Source organism: Microtus pennsylvanicus, chromosome X, assembly GCF_037038515.1.
Source record: "Microtus pennsylvanicus isolate mMicPen1 chromosome X, mMicPen1.hap1, whole genome shotgun sequence".
Classification (NCBI taxonomy): Eukaryota; Metazoa; Chordata; class Mammalia; order Rodentia; family Cricetidae; genus Microtus; species Microtus pennsylvanicus.
The window spans coordinates 80,053,863-80,079,435 of NC_134601.1; the positions used below are offsets into that span (position 1 = coordinate 80,053,863).

At 34.2% G+C, this 25,573-nt stretch overlaps 1 protein-coding gene across 6 annotated transcripts; it reads right to left on the reverse strand.

The window, feature by feature from the left end:
* Positions 1–25,176, reverse strand: LOC142841016 (putative P2Y purinoceptor 10). 6 transcript variants are annotated; one of them, XM_075957731.1, is made up of 4 exons: positions 24,350–24,515; positions 11,352–11,515; positions 6,208–6,316; positions 1–2,775 (listed from the first exon to the last, which is right to left on the reverse strand). In XM_075957731.1, the coding sequence occupies exon 4, from the start codon at positions 2,576–2,578 to the stop codon at positions 1,520–1,522; it is 1,059 nt and encodes a 352-aa protein (XP_075813846.1). In that variant the 5' UTR covers positions 2,579–2,775; positions 6,208–6,316; positions 11,352–11,515; positions 24,350–24,515; the 3' UTR covers positions 1–1,519. The 6 variants fall into 6 exon arrangements, with proteins under 6 accessions (XP_075813846.1, XP_075813844.1, XP_075813845.1 ...); XM_075957729.1 differs by lacking the exons at positions 11,352–11,515; positions 24,350–24,515 and adding an exon at positions 24,522–24,595; XM_075957730.1 differs by lacking the exon at positions 11,352–11,515.
* Between the last annotated feature and the right edge of the window lie 397 nt (positions 25,177–25,573).

The window sequence follows — 25,573 nt, forward strand, 5'->3', positions numbered from 1 at the left end:
GAGAAATCATATTAGAAAGGTATTTTCACATGCATGTTTATTGCTGAACTATTCACAATAGCAAAGATATAGATCCTGTTCATATCTTTGATATCCATTAATAAATGAATGGACCAAGGAAATGTACTATTATAAACAATGGAATTTTATTAAACTATAAAGAAATACCTGGACAAATAACAAAATTTTGATCACATTATATATATATGTATGTACATATATAATATATATGAAACATGAAGGTAGAGAGGGAAATGAGAGATGTAAAGTGATACATGCAACATACAATAAGGGAGTAATCAAATACAAGAGGTAACAGAACATTTGTATTAAGAAAGCAGAAAGGAGAATGCAGGAGAAATAAAGGGCACCAATAAGAATTGGAGAACAATCAAGAGAAGGCTGGGGGAGTAAATAAGAAAGTACAATGATGTATACATATGGAAATATCGCATGAAATCCACTCCCTTATACGCTAACCCAAACACGTAATAAAAAGTTAAAGGCTATTCACAACATAGAGACAAGACAAAAATAGCAATTTTCTGAGACTAACCATTGCTTTATAAAATTTCACTTTAATGATACCCAATATTTGAAAATGGTTGGCTTCAAATTTTCCAGTGGGAAAGATTTATATTAGTAATGATGCAACAACAAAGATTTATTAAATGGCAATGCTTGCTCTGCATTAATGATAGGATTCAATTCAGCTCATTGAAGTATTTTCCTTATAAAAACTTAGGCTCAACTTAACCTTAACAGAATGAAACTGCATGTATTGTGTGATTCTTCTTTAATCTGTTGATTTAAATGTATCAAATGAAGTTGTGTCTGAAGTTACATGTGAAACAACCAATCTAACTAGAGAATGACACAGCTGATTTTAATAAACAAATAAATGAGAATATTTCCCGATTAGTGCCAGTAAACAAAAACTATGCAAGACATCACAAACCCACAGACATTTCGGCAAAAAGGTTTCATTTTGAGATTTTAATCTCCAGTTTGTTAAATATGCAGAGCACAATTCTATTTAAGGTGTTTGCATTGTGGTTTCCATGGTAATTTTGAAAGGCTCATCTGAAATAATTTTTTAAGGTGAGGAAAAATCTTACAGACATTTTAAGTTATAATGTTGGTAATTTCCGTAATTCATATTAATATAAAAAGCCTTCCAATTGGCACAAGTAGTGTATGTTTTCTAAATAAAGTTAGGGTCATATTCTGATGTAGACTTCCCAATGTTTAGATAACTTGTACATGCCCATTACTTTTTAATATATTTTTCTCAGGTGAAGATGAGACAATTGGCCCCATTACTGAGGAATAGGTAGGAGACTCTTTCTGTTGACTATCACGTTATGTGAAGAGAAAGCTTTTTCTCAGAAGGGCCCTAGATAATATTGGCATAGAGAACTCCTGTAGACAGATTATTTGATTGAAGTGGATGTTTCTTCCCAACACTCAGTATCACTTTGAAATGACATGACTAACCTGACAGAGTAGAAAGATTATTCTAGATAATCATTTCATCACATTGTGTTGGAACATCCAAACATTCAAGAGAGATGGTCTGAAGATTCTCCTTCCTCTGATGAATTTCCAAAGTACTGTCCTTACATCTCACACATGACTGGATGAACAAACTACCATGCTCTGAAAATTGATCACGAAATTCAGAAGTCATAAAATAATACACAACTGGATCAAGACAACAATTCAGATTTGCAAGACACAGGGAAATGATGTGAAAACACAGAGTGCTTTTAATAAAAGAACAGTTGGAGAAGACGTGTTGCTTCACCATCATAAAAAACGGGAAGTTGAGATGGTAAGGCGTGAAGCACACTATGAATACCACTGCACACATTAGGACCATCCTCAAAGCCTTTTTCCTCTCTTTAATATTCTGGGGTGGATCATGGAATTCCTGTAGAGATTTTCTTGTTTTCCATGTGCAATATGTAATAATTACAACAGGCAATACAAACCCTCCAAGTTCAGCAGCCGTCACCATGCCGATGGAGGAAGCCATACTAATGTCATGAAGCCCTAAGTCAGCAAAGCAGGATTCGCTGTTGTTGGCTAGGCCCGCACTTCTCAGGATGGGAAGTGGCAAACAGGCAGTACCCACGACGACCCATATGGCAACACTGATGGCCACATCGTACCTACGCTTCCAGTTTCTGGCTCTGAATGGCTTGAGGAGAAAGAGGCATCTCTGAAGGCTGATGCATGTCAAGAAAAAAATGCTGGCATACATGTTGAGATATTTCAGATAGAAGCAGAGCAGGCAAAGAGCCCTCTGGAATGGCCAGTTACGGTTGATATAATAGTAAATCCGGAGAGGTAAGGACAGGACGTGAGCAAGATCTGCCACGGAGAGGTTGATCATGAAAATGATGGCCTTATTCTTCTTGCTGATGAAGCGCCACAGGACCCACAGGGCTGCACTGTTAGCCAGGAGACCAGGGATGAATATGAAGATATAGGTGGTTGCATAGAGAGAATACTGAAATGTCAGACATGTGACATTGCAATTACTCTCAGCAGTGCTGGTACTATTGCTGCCCATCTTGAATATCTCAGTATGTTCATCAAGGTGAGCTATAGAATTATGGCTCCTGTTCAAAGATATAGGTGGATGCCAAGAGGGTGTACTGAAATGGCATTTGCAGATCAGTGCACTTAACTGTCATACTGTTTGTGCGGTGACTTCCCAACTTGTGCAATTATGTTCCTTCCTTAGGAAAAGCCTTTGTGTGGTGGTTTCTATGGAAAATAGAATAAAGATAGGGTCAGAGGCAGGTCAGCATATTAGTTGTATTCCTACCAGAGGTGGTAAAATGTCATCTTTCATAAATTTGAAAGCTCTCATCTATGTCGAATTAAAATAGTGGAGCAATTTACCAAGAGATAAATAGTAGCTAGGGAGATATTTTCTAAAATGTTAAAGATAGTTATTTTGACAGTAACTTTATTCGGGTTTTTATTCTGACAGAGAATCATCAAAATTCACAGGTAACCAACAGCCAAGATCTCATGACCCATTAGCTCCCAGACAAATATCCCATCACCCTTGTGAAGTTCCATGTTTCATTTGTATACCTGTCTCTGTCCAAAAAGTTTGAGATCTAGCAAAGTTATTGTCATCAACCCCAGGATAATGAATTTTTAATCCATTTTCAGTAGCTACCTTATAAATCATTATATGGTTGCTAAGGTGAGCTATGAAATCTTAACGACATTAGGGGTCTAAGCAGGGGCTGGCAGGGCACCAGGCTTTAGGAAGGATAAGGTCTCAAGAAAAACAGGGCTCCCTTCTTCAAAATTTGACTGAAAGCAAGGTTTGTTTTACTAACATCTTGTTAACGCCTTTTATAAGCTCTTGCCACAAAAGTTCTGTGTTCATTAACAATACCACGGCAGCTTCAGACACTCATATATATTGAAACTATCCTTTCACTATTTTAGTCAGCTTCTAGAATGCATGAAGCCCTAGAGGGTATCCTGTCAGAAATGAAGCGAAAGGATGCTGTTTCCCTTTAGCTCTGAAATCCCATGAAAATTATTCATGTAAATTGCTGTATTTCCAGTCGTCATAAATTTTGAAAACGTCTTTCATTGATTTAGTGACTTCAAATCTGTTTCCGTGTTGTTTCAGCTTAGCTATTCCTGTCAAAGACAAAAGAGGCTACTCCTTGCTAGACAAAAAAAGCTCTTCAAATATCTGAAAATAACAATCATGCCTTCCCTAAAATCTTCCTTAGCCAGGTTAAACATTCATTTCCTAATATGACATTGTCCTTGTTCTTGGTTTTGTTTTATGTTACAACTTTACTGCTTTTGGCCAAAAGCCACCATGGTACAACTTATTTCACCCTTAGAATGAACATTTAACTAATTATCATTTGATAGTTTTTAGGAAATATGTTTTATATATCTGATTTCAAACACAAAAGAATAAACCACATTTTATTGCTTCGTTGTACTTTTTAGTACTTGAAAAGGCAGTTAGTTTGCTACACATTTATAAAGTTAAAGGAAACATGAGACAACATTAATGGCAACAAGTATTCAAGTGGAAAAGTGAAATGCATATGCTGCAATGCCTCTTGAATTAGTCTGCAAAGTAATATGGGGTCCTAGAACCATGGGTACAAACCTAGCCACAGTCAATCAAAAGCTGTAAAGATGTAATCAATTCAGACAAAGCCCATACTGTTTCAGAACCTACGTGATGTCTCTGCAGTGAGTACATGTAACTCTTGGATAAACTGTATTTACTTAGCTGAAAGTTCAGTGCAGTCAAACAACCAGGTCATTCAGGCAAACAGCTACTCTGATTTTTTTTTTTAGTTAACTATGCTGTTGAATCAGGCAATTGGCCCAGTAAAGTGTAAGTGGAGAAACACTATCACCTTTTTATAATTTTCTTGCACTAACTGAAATAATTGATATTGTGTTTTTTTTATTTAAGCTAAAGTTATAAAATACTTGCAAACACAAACCAGGTGGAGTGTCCAAATACAATCAGACACTTAATGCTGATAATCTTGGTTTAATTATAAAAATGAATAACAATTACTAAATGCCTATTTTGTACAGATTCTATAATACGTACTCTGTGTATACTCTATCAATCTCTGACACCAGTGTTATGAAACAATAAGATACAATGGCTGGTTTGTCAGATGAACAACCTGAGACTTCTAAAAGGCAAGGCTCACTTCCACAAATCACAAAAGTAATTTTTCTGGCATCCCAGTATCCATAATTCTAATAATTCTCTTTAGTGAACATCATATAATATTTTTGGCATGTTGAGGTCACTTTCCTTTCCAGGTGGTTTTCTTGCGGGAAATAGAAATCTTCTACATGCCTAATACTCATCCTCTTGTTGCATATTTTCCTTTCAAATAAAAGTCTAGTAAATGGTTTTGAATATTGGAAAGGTCTGCTGACGTTTTGTTGAGTGAATGATTTTTTTGAAGGACAAATTAATCTGAGAGACAGAAAGTCTTTGTGAGAGGAGGTGAATGAGTGGGAATGAAGGAGTGTCTGGGGATTAAGATTTAGCTGTGATGTTTGACTTGACCACCAGGTGTCAGAAGTACACCAATGTTCAAATACGTTAACACATGAAAGGAATTTGAAACTTCATTAATAGAAAAATTAAAGGTGATCAATTGGCATCCTGTGAACTTCAAAAACAGAATCCTTTCAACAGTATTTTAGAATGCTTGGTTTACTATTGCCATCAGCTTCCACATTTCATAATCATTTTCTAAAGATTGCTTGGCTTCTAGATGCGTTATAGATTCCTAAATTATAGAGCTATTAGGGGTCATCTAGATAAGAATCAGTTACTTTTCAGAAGAGGAAAACAATTCTAGAAAGAGAAACCTAAAAGTTACAAATTCACACAGAAAGTTAGTGGTAATGGCTGAACTGGGGTCTCTGGCCTCTCACCACAGAATAATAGCAACTTTTCCAGGAACTTGGAAGATGGAAAGCACATTTTTGTAATTACACGATAACACAAATGTTCAGAAATTAACCAATGCCAGATTTTAGATCACTAACCTTGACAGTTAACTGTTATAAAAAGAGGTATTGCGTTCTTCCAAATTTTCCAGAGCAAATATACTATCTTTAAAGGAATAACTCTAGTCCCTGAAGGATAAGATTGTCTAAGAAGCCTACTTAAAAATGCTTAATTATGTTGTTGCTAATCTTTCATTATTTCTACACATAAGGAAAAGAGTTCCATTAGAAAATAGAGATAAGCAAAGACAAAACAAATGTTATTAATATCAAATGCTCAGTCTTAGAGTCTCGATCCACTCTGGTTTTATACATATACAGAGACATTTATATAAACAAAAGTTTTCAGACATAACATTTTCATTCACAAACTTTGCAGGCAATTTTTCTATGTATACTGACTTATAAATGGATTCATAAATAGCTGTTTTAATTAAATTTGACTTGTATACACATATATATATCCATAAACATAGTTTTAATCACTTAATCACAGTTAGAATAAAAATCCATGTCAATAATATCTAAATGATAATTTAATGGATATTTGCATTTTAATTAAATTATCTAGTATAATTTATTTACTTAATGGACATTGTAGTTGATTACCATTTTTCATACTATTAGAAACAATGGGAAAGTCCAGAATGGTGATACCTGTTTACAGTCCCAAAGTTGGAAGGTTCAGGCAGGAGAATCAGGAGTTAAAGTTCACCATCCTTTACATAGCTATGACAAGGTCAACCTGGGCTATGTGAGATCTTTTCTGAAAAAAAAATACAAGTTATAGTAAACATTATTCCATAGTCATCTTTATACAGTTGAACAACTTGATTCTTAAATTTTAAGTTGAATTGCTAGGAATTAAGTAGGAAATTCAAATTATCCAAGAAGGCTTCCCATATGAAATTCCAAAGTTCATGTTCCATTCTGTAACCTCACAATGTCAAATATGTTAGTGTTCCAAATAAATGAAATCCTGTCTGTCTGGTGGAAGATGTAGCTAACGATGACTCAACTGAATAACATGTGACAAATTGTGCAAACATAAGTTGAACATAGCTGTATACATTGTCAGATAGTAAATCAAGCTGAATAATATATCCTTCACCCCATATAGCTATGATTTTCGACAGAACATTTAAATTTTCCTGCTGGTAGTTCTCCAGTATTCTAAGTATCATTTGTTATTTTGTGATGGTCCATGGCCAATCTCCAGAATGGATCCTGACTCATTTCTTAGCACCCAGCTAAAGGATTGGCTGTAGTTAGACAACGACAACAGTTATCTTAACAACACAATGGAAAAGAATCTTAAAAGTTCCACTTTTAATAGGCTTATAACCACAAATCCAAATACTGTAGCACGTGAGCTAGAGTGAAGTCCTACCCAGAATTTTTTATTCAGTAGATCTTGAATGGGGACCAATAATAAACACTTCTAATAATTATCCCACAAGATCACTGTTTGAAATCACTTCCCGCACACACTTCTAATACAAGCAAGAGTTGTTTTATCTGAGAAAAAAGTACTTTTTCCTCACAAATATTGGGAATAATTTAGCTCATCGTTTTTTCTTTTCCACATTGGATATAAGGAAATTTTTTGACAAGTTCATGGTCTAATTTCCAACAATTTGTAGTATAACCTGGCATGTTTCTCTATACTCAATTATCTTTCTCTTCTCAACACTCTGGAAAAAATACTAATAAAAACATTTAAGGGAGGTTTTTCTCAGTGCTTAAGAGCACTTGTTGTTCATAGGACCTTAGTTCCATTCCCAGCACACATATGAAGGGCTCATTGAATCCTTGGGCACCAGGCACACATGTGGTGCACAGACATACATTCAGGCAAAATACTCATACACATAAAATGATAAAAGAAAATCTAAAAAAAAAATCGACACCAAAATACTGCATCATGTTTCTGGTTTTCAAAAACACAGTCAGGCTCTCTGTTTAAAAAACAAATCTTCCATAATTGGAAAACAATGTCAGTTATCTGAATTAGTTATTTATTACCTGATGCATCTTTGAGAAAAGCTTAATGAACTTATTTCTAAAATATCTTGTACAATCAGTTCCATACAAAAGTTATTTTTAATGTTCAGAGTCACCACCATGCTGAGGCTTTAGCACTTGTATAAACAATGTTTCCCAAAATTCTTACCACGCCAAGACAAAACATGCATTATAGGAAAACAAATTACGTTGTCTTAAACTTCCTAGTCCTCCTCCAGTGTCAGGAACTTCAAAACAGGAGGTTCAATAAATGTCAAAGGATACAGTGATCTTAAAAAGACTTTCTTTGGCTTCAGAATGTAACTGGTAAAAACACTTTGCTCATTTGTGGCTGATTTTTGTTTTAACAGTAAAATCTATTTCTGATTTTACTACCTCCCCCTCCCCCAGAATTAGGAAAAAGTCATAAATTTTGTCCCCAAACCACCCATTTCAAATTCTTTTTTATCTGGTGCCAGTGTAACTTAAATTCAGTTTTCTGGTTTTGTTTATTTTTCTTCCTGACAGTCAATATACTATAGTAGTACAACTGCAGACTATTTTCAGACAGACCTGAGTTTGAAAGAAAGTATCTGTGCTTATAAGTTGTTTTTCTTGATTTATCTTATCTACAGTCTCGTAGATTATACAATGTGCACCATTGTTTATATGTTCAAAGAAGGAAGCTAATTTTCACAATGTTTGCATCTGGTATATAGTAATGTCACGATGCATGCTGCTTTTATTCCCATTTGTTTTGTGAAATTCTTCTGAGTCATGAAAGAAGACAAAACATAAATACATTTCAAAGCCCAGCTTAAGTTTCTTGTAGTTCAGGAAACTACTCCTGATTTCTTAAGCCCTTGTTGACCTCAATTTTCTTTGGATTTTTGATGTATCTGCCAACTTACAACTTCATGGACACTATATTCCACAACAAATTTACTAAGAGTTTCTAATGTACCTTATGCACCTGATACCCTTTAATTCTCATGACAACTCAATATTTGATCACTGGAAGAAGATACGTAATTTTATATTGTTTGGGTAATTGATTTTGAATTCTAACCTCCTTACCAAGCATATAATCTTACTATTTTTGAAACATAGCTCCTAGTCCCTTAAAAGTGTGCGTTTACATGTTAGATGATCGTTCTGACATATACTCAATTGACACAACACATGATATCTTGAATATGTTTACCAACTATGCATGCATAACCACCAAATTACAATATTTTTGTTTTTCTTGACTTTAAAATATATAGGTGGCCATAATCTGCATCTCTCACTTAACTTCTAAGTAGTCTCTTTACATTCAATGAAACTCTTGGAAAATAAGCAGACATTGATCTGTAGTGGAGTTGTTAAAGGTAAAACAAAACTTGCAATCCAAGTGTAAACAACTAAGCAAACCACTCAAAGGTGAAAGCAAAAGAAAAAAATAAATGAATTTAAATGTTCATAAAGAAATGTTTATTAGCACAAGTGAAAAGAAAATGGATATTAAATTAAAATTTCACACCATAAAACATTGAGAAAATGAATATTCAAAAAGCCTCTTAACACCTAACCTTATTTCAAATTAAATATAGGCAAATCAGACATATAGGTGGATAGGTATCCATTGCTAAAATGGAATAAAATAAATAACCATATTCATCTCTATGTTACCTATGAAGAACAACTAAAAAGTATCTTCAGTATTTTGATACAATCTCAGGACCAAAATGTCGAAACAAATTCACTAATTTGGTGGGTATGACATATGTCTTAATTGATGGGTAAACTAAGACAAAATGGTTTCTTGAGCTCAATAATTCAAGGACAGGCTGGGAAAAAATAGTAAGAGGAGAGATGAATTAATAGAAGGAAATTTTGGAATTTAACAAATAGAAACAAATTTACAAATTCTAAAGTAACAGAAGCATCAAAATATCATAAGAAAAAACCAAAAATGTTTTAATTTGCCCTTAGAGAGAAAGTTCTATATTAAAGGATATATTAAAATTGATATTATTTTGAAATCTCTGACCTAAGCTTCTACGTTATGGAAGCGTCAATAGAAAAAAAAAATCACTTAAGCAAAATCGAGCAATATAAAATGAATAAAACAAAGCATAAAAAAGCAAAAAAGGTTAAAAATAACAGAAAAAAACAGAACCAAAATTGATCCTTTGAGGACATAAACAAAATTTGCAAGCCTTTAACTTGTCCAGGAAAAAAAATTATAAAAAAAAAACTTAATAATAACAAGTTGAAAGAGAATACTTTATTACTGACAGAATAGAATTAAGGTATATAAATAAAACAATATTTACAACATTATGACAAAGTTTATGTGGTTTACATATTTACATAAACCAATCAAAATATATATTTATTATTACATTTTAAGAAATGAATGGGCTTAGGAAGAAAGTAAACAAAATTAACATTCAATAACCATATCACAATGAAAAGTGTAAGTGCCAATGGCTTCTATATGACTCAAAGCTTTTTAGAAGAAATAACACTGAAGATTTAGCATTGCTTAAACAACAATGGAGCCAAATTGTTGTATACATTAATTACAATACTTATCAAAATCATAGCTGCCTTAATTACAGATATTGACAAAATTATTTTAAAAAAATCCAAAAATGCAAAGAGTTTTTGCCTGACAAGAGGAAAAAACTAGAAAATGCATACTTCCATATTTCAAAACTCATTTTAAAATGACAAAAATCAAAACAAAGTACCTGTAGTATGAAGATATACATATGGATTAATAGAATATATTTTAAAGTTTAGAAATAGAGCTTTTAAGTATGTGGTCAAGAGATTTTCTAGAAGAGTGCCAACAAAATGTTAGGAAGAAGGAATAGTATTGTCAGCAATCTTGGAGCAACTGGATGGCTGGACAGAAAAACATAAACTTGATAGCCATGATTATCTTGATCTTTTTGTATATCAACTCAGTGAAGCTATGATCTGTTGGATGAGGCCGCTTGTTATTCCTAGCAACAGCTAGCATACACTCGAAATAATCACACAGAAATTGTTTTATTTAAGTCACTGCTTGGCCCATTAGCTCTAGCTTCTTATTGGCTAACTTACATATTAATTTAACCCATTTCTAGTAATCTTTGTATAGCCAAGTGGCATTGGCTTCCCGGCAAATTTTGGCATATCTGACTCTGGCAGCGGCTCCATGGCATCCCCTGATTCCTCCCTTCTTTCTCCCAGCATTCAGTCTAGTCCTCTCCATCTACCTAAGTTTTGCTCTATTAACAATCCAATGCAGTTTCTTTATTCATTAATGATAATCACAGCACACAGGGGACTCCCACATCACCCCCATTTTCTGTTTAAATAAAAAGAAAGGCTTTAACTTCAATATAGTAAAATTACATATAACAAAATAGGTATCAAACAAGAATTACAGTTACAACATTTATATCTATTTTATATTTTATCATAACCAAGGAAAACATTAACTATAAATACTTCAACTTCATCAAAGACTCCAGAAGGATGTAATATTACTTAAGAAAACAGTAAGTGAATTATAAGCAACTTCCAAAACTCTAGAATTGACAGAGACATCTCACTGCCTGGAAAGTCACCCAAAGATCGTTTGTACTATTGGGGCATCCATCTTCAGCCTATAGGCCCATAGTATCCAGCAGACTTTTCCATGAAGCAAGAAATTTCAATGACAGTTATGTCCATATTGGCAGTTTGCCAGTCACATTCTTCTGTATCCTGTCTCACAGACTCTTTCATGAAGCAGGAACCCCGAAGGATCGTCTCACCTTTAAGCAAGTTCAGAAGTCATTTCTCTGCAGGTCCTGCAAGTCCAGTTAAGCAGTCCAGGAAATAGCAGTTTCTTGCCCAAATGGCTAACAAACTCCATTAGGAGCTTCTATGGTGTCCATCTTCCTCTTGAAGTAATTAGTGCTGCCAGGAGCAGAAGTGTCTTATTGCCATGAAAAGACCAAAATTTTTAAAACATTTAAATGCCATAGTCTGAAGGTCTCTGAAAGATTTGAAGAATACCTACCAAACTGCAATATATCTCTATACACCTAGAAAATATAACTAACATGACTACAAGCTTGATTATTATAGATGAGTATTTATTAACTTATATTTCTTAATTATACACTAAATTTTTAAATGAGCTACACAGACACAATACCTTAATCAAGATCAGAAATACGTATATGTATAAAAAATTGACCTTAAATTTATATCAATAAACCAAGATCCATACCAATGCAAATTATTCATCTCTATATCTTATCTCCCTTTAAATGTAAACAAACAATATTTGGGAATAGGGTCCAGGGTTCAAGTCCCTGTTTGGGTTCAAGATGATGAATGGAAGTTACAAAAAAATCCCATACCAGTTCAAAATTAGGAATAATAAAAGGGTATTTATTTAAGGGGAGAATTTACAGATCACTTTCCTAGATAATAGTCCTCTATACAAACAAGAACAAAGTCTAGCAGCTGGAACTTGGAGGCAGAAGCAAGAGAGAGTGGCTGCACATTTACAGCTGCTTTTACAGTATATGAGACCTCACCCAAGTGGGCTGCTATCTTAAAAGCTAGTGGTTGAAGGAGCAGAATGTGCTCCTACAGCAATGGTCCTAGTTATTAAATCTATCTCTGTCTCTGTCTCTCTCTGTCTCTCTCTCTCTCTCTCTCTCTCACACACACAAACACACACACAAACACACACACTCCTACTATATAAGCTTTTAAGATGATCCTATATCTTTTCAATTGTACATAGTACTATAAAATAAGAAGCTGCAATTATCTCTTCTAGAACATAGCCATTATAAAGAGTAGTTTTTGTTATTGATATTTTCATGCATGTACATAATTTATTTGTTTATTATCCCCATTCTCTCTTCCTTCTCTCCTCATTCCTCTTTACCACTGGTCAGCACAACCCCCAAATAATCTACTTTTTTCCTTCAGATATATATATATATATATATATATATATATATATATATATATATATATATATATATATATATGCTAAATGTTTTATTCATCAGAAGAAATGTGATAGTCTTGTTTCTTAGTCTGGCTTATTTTGTCTAAAAGAATATCCTCTTTTTTTTAACTTTCCTTCAAAGGAAATCATTTTCTTCCTCATGAATGACAAATATCCCTATGATATATACATATCACACTTTGTTTACCTATTCATCTGTTGATGGATACCTTGCTGATTCCATGTATAGCTTACTGTGAATAGTGACTAAATAAATATTGATATTTTGGTATCTTTAAATTCCTTGGAAACATACTGATGTGGGATTCCCCTCTTTATACTATGATTAATTAAGAAACTGTTTTGGGCCTATGGCAGAGCAGAACAGAGGTAGGTGGGGAAAACTAAACTGAATCCCAGGAGAAAGAAGGCAAAGTCAGTAGCCTTGCCAAAGATAGATGCAAGGAGTGGAACTTTATCCAGTAAGCCACAGCCATGTGGCGATACACAGATTAATAGAGATGGGTTAGTTTAGGATATAAAAGTTAGCCAACTCCATCTGTTTGCCTGCAAATCATAATATTGAGTGAGGTAACACAGACCCAGAAAGACAATTATCATATGTACTCACTCATGAGTGGATTTTAAATATAAAGAAAAGAAAAACAACCTACAAATCACAGTCCCAGAGATCCTAGACAACATTGAGGACCCTAAGAGAAACTTACACGGGAATTTACATGGGAAGTAGAAAAAAACAAGATCTCCTGAGTAAACTGGGACATGGGGACCATGATAGAGAGGTAAACAGGAGGGGAAAGGAAGGGAAGAAAGCAGAGAAAAATGTATAGCTCAATAAAATCAATAAAAAAAGAATTATCCAGAAATACGCTTAAGCTACTGACCAAATAGCATTGCAAATAATATAGTTCCTGTTGATTATTTCAGGGCTGAGCACCCTGGAACAAACAAGCAGCCTCCTACTACAACATACCTAAGTGGTATTTCAATGTCCCATAGAAGTTTCATTTTTAGGTTTTTGAAGACCCTTTATACTGATTTTCATAACAGCTAGACTAATTTACTAATTGAGATTGTAATCACCAGTACATAAGTGTTCCTTTCTCTCATGCTGTATTTGTTACTTTCCTGTTTCTGAGATAAAGTGCCATGATCAAGAACAACTCATGGAAGAAAAAAATTGCTTTAGCTTACAGTTCTGGAGTGAGAGTAAGGATAGCAAGGAGAGGCATGACAGTAGGCAGTTGGAACAGGAAGCTGAAAGATCGTATCTTAAACCTCCAAAATGTACTCTGAACCAGAGAGTTCACAGGAAGTTCAGTAAGGCTATAAACATCAAATCTCATCTTCAATGACATATTTCCTCCAGCAAGGTCATACATCCTAAAGATTTCCATAACTTCCACAAACAGTGTCACCAAATGGTGACCAAGTCTACAAATATCTGAGCCTACAGGGGCAAAAATCTCCTTCAAACCACTATATTCATAACAACAGTATTTTTACTTGCTGGTAGTTATTCTAAGTGTTTTAAAAACAGAATGTCAATGTAGTTTTTATTTATGTTTCTTTGCTGGCTAAAAAAACTATTGAACATTTTTCATGTATTTATTGCTTCCACCACTAGGTGGTGAGTAAATGGTATTGTTTGGGGGAAGTAGGCAGGAGGGAAGTGGGCAGTGGCTCTACCTTCATGGGGGCCATTAACACCAATACCCTCTTCTTGTCCTCATGATTTCTCATCATCTTTGCTCCTCACAAGAAAGGAGCCCTACCTTAGACAAAACTATGTGTATAACAACTACTTGAAAAATGCTTATTCTAAAAAATCAATGACTTTCCTTGTACCCATGGGTTACTAAAAACAAGATGAACCTCAAACCTGTGCCATAATTTATATCTGTCTTTCTGCTTTGCATTAGATGATAGCAAGGGAGTAGGTCATTGGTTTTATATCTATAAGGGCTGTGTAATTATACTTCATGGCCCTGATTATTGTTCTGTTTAAGCCTAAAGCTCACAATAGTTCTGCAAACCTGGACTTGGAGCCCTTGGCCTTCTTTACTTATTCCTCTTCAGACTGTGTCCATGTTGGATAATAACTTCTCTTTTTCGCTTTTTGCCATCACATATCTTTTTAATCGAGCTGTGTAACCAACCAAGCAAGCTTCTTGGGGCTGCCGAAGCTCTGGTTTTTATCCTAAAATCTCAATACACGAGAGTGATTCTAGATATTAGGCATGTCACGGGGCTTTAATATTTGAAGACATTTCCATGATCTGACTAAATTTCATACTCACTTGACTCTAAGGGTAAACATTTAGATAATCTGAGTAGACGCAATTCGACTAGTTAGAAACTGTAGGACTAGAGACTTCCACAAAGAAACCTGCAGATAGCAGCTTGAGCCTATGCATTTCATCCTTCTTCTTCTCAGAGAACAATCTGACTTAAGAATTTCTGCCTTGCCTAGTCAGCACCTATGATTGTATAAGCAATTCCTTGCAATCTATCTCTTAATTTATACCCACTACTAATTCTGTTCCACAAATTGGATGTTGACTGATTCTAATATGAGTCATGTGAGTACTTTTTAAAAAGTACCATCTTAAGGATGAATTTTGGAAACTATCCTGGACTTTTATGAATTTTATGTACAATAATCTGTTTAGAACTAAATGCATCAATGACTATTGTGTATGGTGAAGAGGCCATGATAGCTGAAGACATGATTTGGCAATAGAGGTACTCAAAATATTGCCATTGAAATTTTCTAACCAATCTAAAAGAAGATAAAGTTGTAGAATGCCATCTATTTTATCATTTTAGAATTAAGATGTTCAAATATATAAGACTGTAGAATAGAGTGAGATTGACCGCTTATTCCTCAATATGTAAGAGGAAGTGACAAAAGAAAATAACAAGCCCAAGATTTCAAATTTAAATCTGAAGCTTCATGTTGATAACCTACAAGCATTTTTATTTTCTATTTAAAAAAACACTTATCTATAGTCATAGGGTCAATTTAGTTCAACCAAAATAAATGGCATCTTTTAACTGACTGAATTATAACACATATTAAGTTTCCAATTGCATAAATACTTTTCTTAAAGAAGAGCATTGGCTAGAAACATATAGATAATAAAAATTGGAATGGAAACATATCAGCAAATCCAAGCGAATCTGGCAATACTAAACATCTCAATTGCTCTGTGTTCTCTCTAGTCAAAACAGGCCTCTGGACTCTGCCTAGAGATTTTACTGTCCCTTTGTCTATTAATTTGTAACAGCACCCTTTATGATAGTTGCCTCTGATTCTCTTCAAGACTTGCTGCCATAAGTCCTCGTGCTTCTAAACCAAGAACACCATTACAGCCTTAGTATGTGTCAACAAATAAGACACAATGTACAAATCACAAATCTTCTAGATCTGTGAAATTTCTGTCAGATAGTACAGAATAGGCTGAAATAACCCTATAAAGATGGTAGATAGGGTCCTCTTTAGAAGGCAGTATATACACATCTGGGTGAACTACTCTGGCTTTGCTATTTTTTAAATGTTGTTGGTCCCCTAACATCTATATGTTAGAACCTCCTCACCAATATGATGAGGGCTTTGGTGGGGGGAAGCGGCTAAGAGAAATCTTTATAAATGGAACTAGTGACTTTGTAAAATGGTTCTCAGAGACATGCCATGCTCCCTCCCCCAAGTAAAGATGTATGAAGACTCTACCAAGTATGTGCTAGAATAACAGGCAGTGAACACTATATGCCAAAGTACCTTGATATTTTACTTCTTAATTTATAACTACAAGCTGTTCAGCTTATAGTGCTTTTTGTTTTATAAAACCTCAAACTAAGAAAATATATGTATTAAATGATCCATAAACTACTAATTTTATTTTGACAGCAAGTCAAGGTTGCAATGCAGCAGAAATATTTGTGGTATTGACAGGTGACAATACTATATATAAGGAGATTTTTTAAGCCCCTTACAGGCAAATCACAGTGAAAATTATAATTTTGGGGGATAAACTGTCAATATCTTCAGGTAAATGCTGCTATTTGAGATATACTTTTGAGTCATGCATAGGCCTTTGTAGACACTCAACACTCTAGTTTTGCTGGCCATCTTAAACTAGGTATCCTGGATGCTTGAAGCCATAAATTTGTAAATCAACGGACACAGCCATGACTATTATGCACTGGGAGTGTCCGTTGACCAAAAAAATAAATTCTGGTATATTTGCAAATGGTTCTGTGTGATATGAAAACACAAAGAAAGGTGGAAAATGGCAACATTATAGCACCTTCCTGAGACCTCCTGGAAGACTATAACAAATCTAATCCTCTCAGTGGGAAGAACATTTAGAAGTGACCTTCACTATCCTTTTGGCGCAAAAGTTAAAGTCCAAGGAAGCATGATAATATACCAGTTCTTGTGCCACAGCTGACGAAAGTTTAGATGGATGTTAAGTGATTCAGAAAGTGCACTGTGCTGAGAAGGTTTGAGGAACAAATATCTGGCTAGAGTACATTAGATAATGTAAATATAATTGTAAAATGGCTACATAAGTCCATGAAACCTGTCCTTCTTGATTAAGAAATGAAAGTCAAAGTGTTGGGCTGACAATTCATACCCATTACAATGGTTAAAATTAAAAATCAGAAATGAAATATTAGAGGACTTAAATAGCAGTTAGAGTCTTCATGTGTTTCTGGTTAGATCATGAATGTAGTGTGGCTTTGTAAAACAGATTGAAAGTACCTCAAGGTTTTACATATAAAATTACCATATGACCCAAGCATTCTGTCTTTATGCATTACAACTGAGGGAAATTAAAACATCAGTAATGACAAAAATTCATACAAAAATGTTAATATCAAGATCACTCATAGGAGTAAAAACATGAATAAATGACAAACCCATCAATAGAACTGGATGAATAAAATATGATGTCAGGATGGGGAAAAAACAAAGTGCCATATAAAAAAACCATACAAAAGGATCAGATAAAACATACTGTATGAGCAAAAGACTGGCTTGATATTTTAATACAAAACATTGTAATCAATATTATTAATATGTTGATCAAGGAAAATCACAGGAACATACAAACTAATGAAGAAAAGGTAAAACCTCTCAAAAACTAGAAATATTCAGAAAGCATCTCAACAAAATCAATAACAAATAGTGTTATCATTCAAAAATGATACTGGAAGTTCTAGCCACCATAATAAGACAAAGAAAAGAAGAAATAAAAGGCAAATTGAAAGGCCAAAAAGATTTTAAAACAATGATTATCATGTATAAAAATGAATGAATCCACAAAAGTTCTCATAGACATAAGAATAATACATTTTTAACAGCTGAAAAATGTATTCATAGTTGGGGATAAATTAACAAAACATATACAGGAACTATATATTGAGAGTCACAAAATGTTGATAATGATTGCAGGCTTATATTAAAAATGTAATGTGTTATTGACTGGTAGATTATAAAGACTATAGGGTATCCAATCTCAAGTAGCCATCCTTAACTACTTGTATTTACAAACAATACAATATATATTTATATCTATATATGTTATGAAAATGATATACATGTATGTACCATATATTGTATAAAATATACATATTACATATAACAATAACAATTATAGAAGAAGTTTTGTTCTGAGAGTTTAGAGTGGTGAATTTGGAGATGTGGAAGGGAGAGGAAGCTGATACAAACATAGTGTACTCATGTATGAGATTCTCAAAAACATTAGAAATTATATTTAAACATTTAGATGAGTTCTTGTTTGATTTTGTCAACTTGACACAAATTACACTCATCCAAAAAGAGGGAACCTCAATTGAGAAAGCGTTTTCATTAGATTGACATGTAGGCAAGTCTGTGAGGCATTTTCTGGATTAATGATTGATGAGAGAAAGTCTAGCGACTTTAGTTGGTGTCACCCTTGTGCAAGTGGTCCTGGGTTATTTAGCAAAGCAAACTGAGCAAGCCATGAGTGGAAGGCAGTAAGCAGCGTTCCTCCATGGCCTCTGTACCAATTTCCGACTCCAGATTTTTGACCCGAGTTCCTGTCCTTACTTCCTTCAGTTCAGAAGTTTGACCTGAGAGTTCTAAGACAAAATTAACACTTTTCTTCCCAACTTGTTTTGATTAGTGTTTTATCAGAACAGAGAATCAAGCTACAACTCTTCTCCATACTGGTATATAGTTTAACAGTATTCCCAAATCCCAGAAGATATTTTTGTAGGATATGGAGTTCCTTATTTAAAAAGTTGCATCATAAAGCAAAGAAACTAAAACAACTAGGTAATTATGAAAGGCAAAAGTGAGAACAGTCACTGTGTATGACTTTGTGGCTTCCTTTTCATTTAAAATTTGAGAAAGACTTTCAGTAAGTAAATCAGGCTGGCTTTGAACTTGTTCTATAATCCGGGTAGACCTTGAACTCATAGTCTTTTGCCTCAACCTGCCTTATAACCTGTGATTATAAGCTTGCTCCACTGTACTCAGTTGAGATTTCCACTAGAATCAAGACAGCATGGTATAGTTGGAAGACCTTTAAAAATGGATTAAGTAAACTAAAATGAAAAAGAATAGGTCAACATAAATATTCACAATTCCCTGTTTTTTACAGAAAAAAAATTTAATGAATAAAATATAGCCCTTCAATCAATGATATTTTAACAACTACATATCCGTAGAATAATAAAGGTACTTATTCTATTGTTAAAAACTATGTTAAAATAAACACAAAATGCCCCATACTTCAACTTCTAAATATAATAGTATAAAGTACAGGGAGGGTACTTCAAAATATGTTGATTAATTGCTCAAAGATATGACACAAGAATTACAATATAGGAAGAAACATGAAATAACTAAATTTGATTTCATAAAATTTGAAAACTCCGTTCTATTAAAGAGTAGGTTAAGAAGATGTAATGGTACAAGTTTGAAGAAAATGCTTCAAAGCTTCAAATCTAAGTAATTTGTATTCATTGTACATACTAAAGAAAGCTCTTAAACAATAAGAAAACAATGTAACTAGAAAATGATGAAAGAAAATGAAAAGGAATTTTTCCAAAATGGAGCTGTGAAACACACATATATTTACACACATGAGGGACAGATAGACAGACTGACAGAAAGATTGCTATTATTAGAGAAATATAACTTAAACTATAATGAATTAGAATATTGTACTTAATAGTATCTATAAAACAAAAAAAATATTTGTAACAGCAAATGCTAACAGAGTCAGACCAAGTGTATCTCTCATACATTAATTTTCTTAGGAAAAAAGTACAACTGCCTTGTAAAGATGTTTAACAGATTTTAGCCAAACTAACAATACAGGTACTATAAAGCCTAGAAATTCTTCTTCTAAGTAGGCCAATGAAAAATAAAACCATATCCATAAAAAACTTGTAAATACATGGTCACTGCCATTTAGCTGTAATATTCTCCCCCTAAAAAAGAATGGAAAAATTTAAATACTTTAGTGAATTAATAAGTAATTATATAAACAAGACTTATTATATCCCCATGCTGGTACCATATTTAGCAATAAAAACTCAACCAAGTATTGATACAGGGAACAAAATATATGTGCCGGAGAAACTAGATAAGTGAAAATGGTCCATATATAAAGACTGTATATTATTTCATTCTATTCATATGGTGTACTCAAAACAAAGCATATGAAAAGTTATCAAAGTTCTATAGACTAGGGTGGGTTCTGATTTAATGGTATAGCACAAGAGAACGTGTGTGATGATGAAGGATTTCCAAATTGATTGTGATATTGTTTGAACAAATGTATGTATGTGATAAATTACACACACATGAATACTTGCCAAAACTGATGAAATATAAATAAGCTTTGCAGTCTAGTTCATTGTATTATATCACTTTTAACTTCCTGCTTTTGATAATGTACTACAGTTCCTTAAGATCTTATCGCTGGGGAAGTTTGATAACATGTACACAAGGAATCTGTACTATTTTTTCAGTTTCTTGTAAAACAAAAATATATTTACTAATAAAAACGTTGTTTTTAAATTTCTTACTGAAATGCTTTAAGGCTCAACTGGCTGGAAACTAATAAAAGAGGGTTTATCTCAGACATTTCCTTCATAATGTATTTGTAGGAAATCATTGCATCTCCACCCATGCTCTTGATTTTAATGACTGTGATCCAAAATTAAGAAATGGCTTTCTGATTTGTTTTTGTTTGTTTTAAATATCACTGTAGCTGGAAAAGCTCAATTGCAAAAACTTCAGATGCATCTCAGGAAAATCACTGGTAATCTGACAGCTGAGTCTTCCATCAGAGCCAGTGAGAACTTCTGGACATCTTAGGTTAAGTCAAGCCCAACCCTGTGTTCTCTGACCTGTCCACAGAAATGCCTTAGCATCCCTCAGTGCAAAGTCAGCACACAGAAGTCATCCAGAAAATGAATGTGTGCACACTGCTGGAATGTAAATCAGTAAGTCACTTTTGAAAACAGTTTCCTCAAAAAGCTCAAAATAAAGTGACTTCAATCTTGAGTATATATTCAAATGACTGAGATCAGTATGATACAAAAAGATATCAACACTTTTTTTTTTGGTTTTTTGAGACAGGGTTTCTCTGTAGCTTTGGTGCCTGTCCCGGAACTAGCTCTTGTAGACCAGGCTGGCCTCGAACTCCCAGAGATCCGCCTGACTCTGCCTCCAGAGTGCTGGGATTAAAGGCGTGCGCCACCACCGCCCGGCCAAGATATCAACACTTTTATGCTAATACATGATTATTCACAAATAGTTAAGATATGAAAGCAGGCAGGCTATAAATAGATGAATGAATAAAATGTGGCATATATACACAAGGAATTACTGTATAACATTGAAAAGTATGTTACATGCAACAAAGTGGGTATAACTGAAAGACAATATAAGAGAAATACACTAGGTTAAGAAAATGCTATATAATCTCACTTAATATGAAATTTAAGAATATATTTCATAGAAAAAGAAAATATAAATATGTCTGTCAGAGATTAGAGGGAGGATAGAAAAAGGAAAAATGGTAAATTAAAGTACACCAAGTTACCTAGGCATGGTTATGCACACTTTTAATCCCAGTACTCAGGATATAGTGGCAGAGAGATCTCAGAGTTCAAAGCCAGCCTGTTCTATAGAGCAAGTTCCAAGACAACAAAAACTACACAGAGAAATCCTGCCTTGAAATGCAAAACACAGGTATAAAGTTAAATAAGAAGAAATGCCATAATAATGAATTCATTACATGACAATCATAGTTAAACAACAAATGTACATGACAAACTTTCTAGAAGAACACATCTTTAATATTTTACAACAGAAAGCTGTCTGTGATTGAAAGATTATACTGTAGCTCATAAACATACTCTACTATATGCTGATCAAAAAGATTTATAAGGAAAAATTATTGAAAAGAAAAGGAAATTATCAAAGTAAATATCTGTAATAAAGTTGAAGATGCAAAATTAAAATTTCCAAACACAAAAAAACCCAAAATTTGACTCGAGGATTGACTCTTCACTTTCATGGCTACATTCCGAGGTTATCTACGTATAGTGCATATGTATTTTAACTACACTCTTGGTTAATGAGTAGGCAGGATGTATAAATCAGAAACCTTCTCTTTATACTATGCTGTAATCTCTCCCTTTATGTCTCCCTTACCTCCTTTATGATTACTTGGTATATTTCGAAGTGTTGACCTTCCTGGTTTGTGAAACTGACTACCAACTGACTGAAAAATTCAGCCTATACACTCATTAGCTAATTTTTCACAAGCTTAACCTTTCACCATGCTTTCAATCACTGGTGTTTCAAGAAAGGAGAACTTTAAGAGACCATAAATAACCCCTGGATTAGATTATTCATAGTGACATTTCTGGTTAGAGGCAGAGAAAAACACTTGGTGGACAAAGAGAACTATCCAGTCAGGGGGGTTGGTTTTTTTCTCTTTCCCAGCCTCAGAATAATGTACCTAGGCAGCTGCCAATTTGTAAGGCTAACTCTGATGCTATGTTATAATTTTATACCACTAGAACTTTCAGACAAGTATTATTTTTCCAGTCTTGAGCAATAAGTTTGACCAAGTGGAAATGGCTCATGCTTTAGTGAATAATTTCTTTCTCAGCCTTCTAGGACACACACATTCACAGCTGCAAAAAGCAAGCCATCAGCACAGAGCCAGCCAACAGAAACCTCTCCCTTCCCCTAGGGTTCTACAATTCAGTGAATGTCTAGTCCCTACTAAGCTTCAATTTTGTGTTAAACTCTGCTGCTAAGGACACAGAGAAGATTAATTTCCTTCTTCCCCCTCTAGTCTCAGAAGCTGGTTGAATAACTAATCTTTCTTCCCATTAAACTTCCTGGGTGGAGTGGGGGAAGGGGAAACTGGCTGGTAGGGAAAACTCCACCCAAAAGCTTTTAAGTCTACTGAGAACATCTTTTTGTCATAATCCCACCAAAACTGTATCTAAGGAGGGTCTGTCCAGGGAGTACTGCTGATTTCAGCCCTTCTGGAGGTTCCCAGAGCACTGCAGCTGCTTGGCCTGCCTGAATTTCATATACTGGCCCGAGTATCAGTCACTTTGGAACAACTTTGCTATAGGAAAAAAGCCCCACCCTTACTTGTGGTTAGAGAGATTAGGCAGAGCTCTCTCAATAGCAGACAGTATGGTGCCTCTTGGCAACCATAATATACACATAGAGCTATCCTGTGAGTCATGCTCATGCAGCCCACAGCTGTTAGTTTCATTTTGTTACTGGAAAAAAATTAGAAGTACAATAAAGAAATTATCCTAAAATTTTACCAAGAAAAAAACAACTTTTATTTAGGGATTTTTTAAAAAGGGATAATTTACTAATTTACTGTTTTTAACACTTCATTCTTGGAAATTAAATATGTACAAATTATACTGATTTCCTTACCTCAGGAGAGGGAAGGTGTTGGTGTAAATAAGTTTCATTTATATTGTCCTAATAAACAGGTTTCACTTATATTTTACCGCAGCTTACAGTCTCATCTAGAGTCATATGTAATTTTACATATTTTAGAAAATTTTACAGAGCAAAGAATCAAATTTCACGTGTGAAATTAGCAGACTTTAAAAAGAGCATGTTTAAAAAAAAGTCTCAGAAGGAATTCTTTCTAAAAAAAGACAGCAAAATTCTTGGAACGTCTTCTGAAAATGCTTCCCATGTTCTCAAATTAAAAATACATCCAAAGAAATGTTCATCGTAAGCTGAGAATCAGCCCCATTGAGATTCGACAGCTGTGCTAGTTTCTAGGGCTTGATGAAAATCCTTTTGTGCTATTTGAAGCCATCACATCCCACCGGAAAATGCATGCATGGAAAATGTCCCAATCTGAGAAAACATGTCAAGTTTCATCTTATGAAAAGATTAAGGCACTTAGATGCATTTACTATTTGAATGCTGCTTTAATTTGGTTGACACAAACCATGAGTTTAAAATTGTAAGTTTATTTTCTCCCCTTGGCTCACACTAACAAAAACGCATTTAATGAACCACAATCTCAATTTTAACATAGAATTGTTAGGAGCAATGTTTAACACAAGTCTGGACCCCTGGCTTTTGTCAGTGGCATGTTAAATTGTAGAGAAAGGAGCTTTCTATCCAGACAGCCACGTTTCCTCTCAGAAAGCATGCAGCAGTTTCAGCGAACATTTTAACCACTTAAACTTATAAATAGATATTACCTCACTGAAGTCTCCATTCTTCATAACAATATATCCCCCCAAAGGTAAGATATTAGCAGACTCAGAATTAAGTTCTCAATGGAAGCAGCAGAAATTCACACTGTCGTTTTCAATTCACAGAGCCTTTTTAGTTCTATTTTTGAATGTATGAAGAGAAAGCCAAGAACCTTACCCTTTCTACCCAGATATCCTGTAGTGAACTGCAGGCTTGTACAGCTAGAAGAGGAAGTAACGTAGTGTATTCAGCAAAACAGGAAAAAAAACAAAATCGTTTACCTCTAATAGGAGGTAGGACTGTTCGTCAGCATCACTCAGTTGTTTGGGGAAGCATTTGCCTCAGAGAATATTGCGGGCAAAGTAAATTCAAATTTTGGCTTTGATAAATTCAGAGTTTCCATGATTTGTACACTTCTTCAATCAGGAACAGAGTATCTGACTTTCCTTTGCCACGTATTACCATAGTTTTCTCAGTCTATTCCGAACATTTAAAGTGTGTGCTGTGCAAAAACCCAGCTTGACTGTTAGAATTTTATTTTACCATTGAAAAATCAATGGCTATGTAACTAAAATCCTAATCACCTTTTTACAGAAAGCAGTTAAGTTTCAACTTTTATATTGATCCCCCCATTCTCTTAACATTATATTTTATTCCTTACCATAGTTTCTTTCTGCAGCAATCTTCTGGCATCTACTTCTTAGGGAAATCCATTTCCAATACTCGGAAGGCTACTAGGTAGCTAGCTACTCCACAGTCTGCTAAAACTATAGAAGATACTATGCTTCCAGATATCATTACATCCCATGACTACAATGGCTAATGTTTCCATCTAAAGACATAAAAAGTCATGTGCCTTTGCTATGGTACTTTTACAGAGAATGTGTCAAGAATGCACTGAGCTTCCTGCTTTGCACACGCCCATCTTATTCTATCATCATCTTTCTCCTTCCTTTTTTTTCTCCTTTTTCTGTGTATATGCATGCATATGTCTGAGTCACATACGACTTTCAAGCTAGTTATATGAGCTCAATAGTTCCAAATTAGATTGTAGCTATGTTTTGCCATATTGTCTGTTTTAAAAAATGAAAGAATGGTAATAGAACTTTTTTGAGAGTTTTATTAGGTCGCCCAAATGGAATGATTTGAGATCATCAAAAAAGACTGTGTTCAGATAAAAAAAAGTGTCATTTGTGCTCTTCCTTTGGCTTAAGAATTTCATCTTCATA

Bases quoted from the DNA above. Each gene is read 5' to 3' on its own strand.
- LOC142841016 (XM_075957733.1), bottom strand. From the start codon at position 2,578: ATGGGCAGCAATAGTACCAGCACTGCTGAGAGTAATTGCAATGTCACA.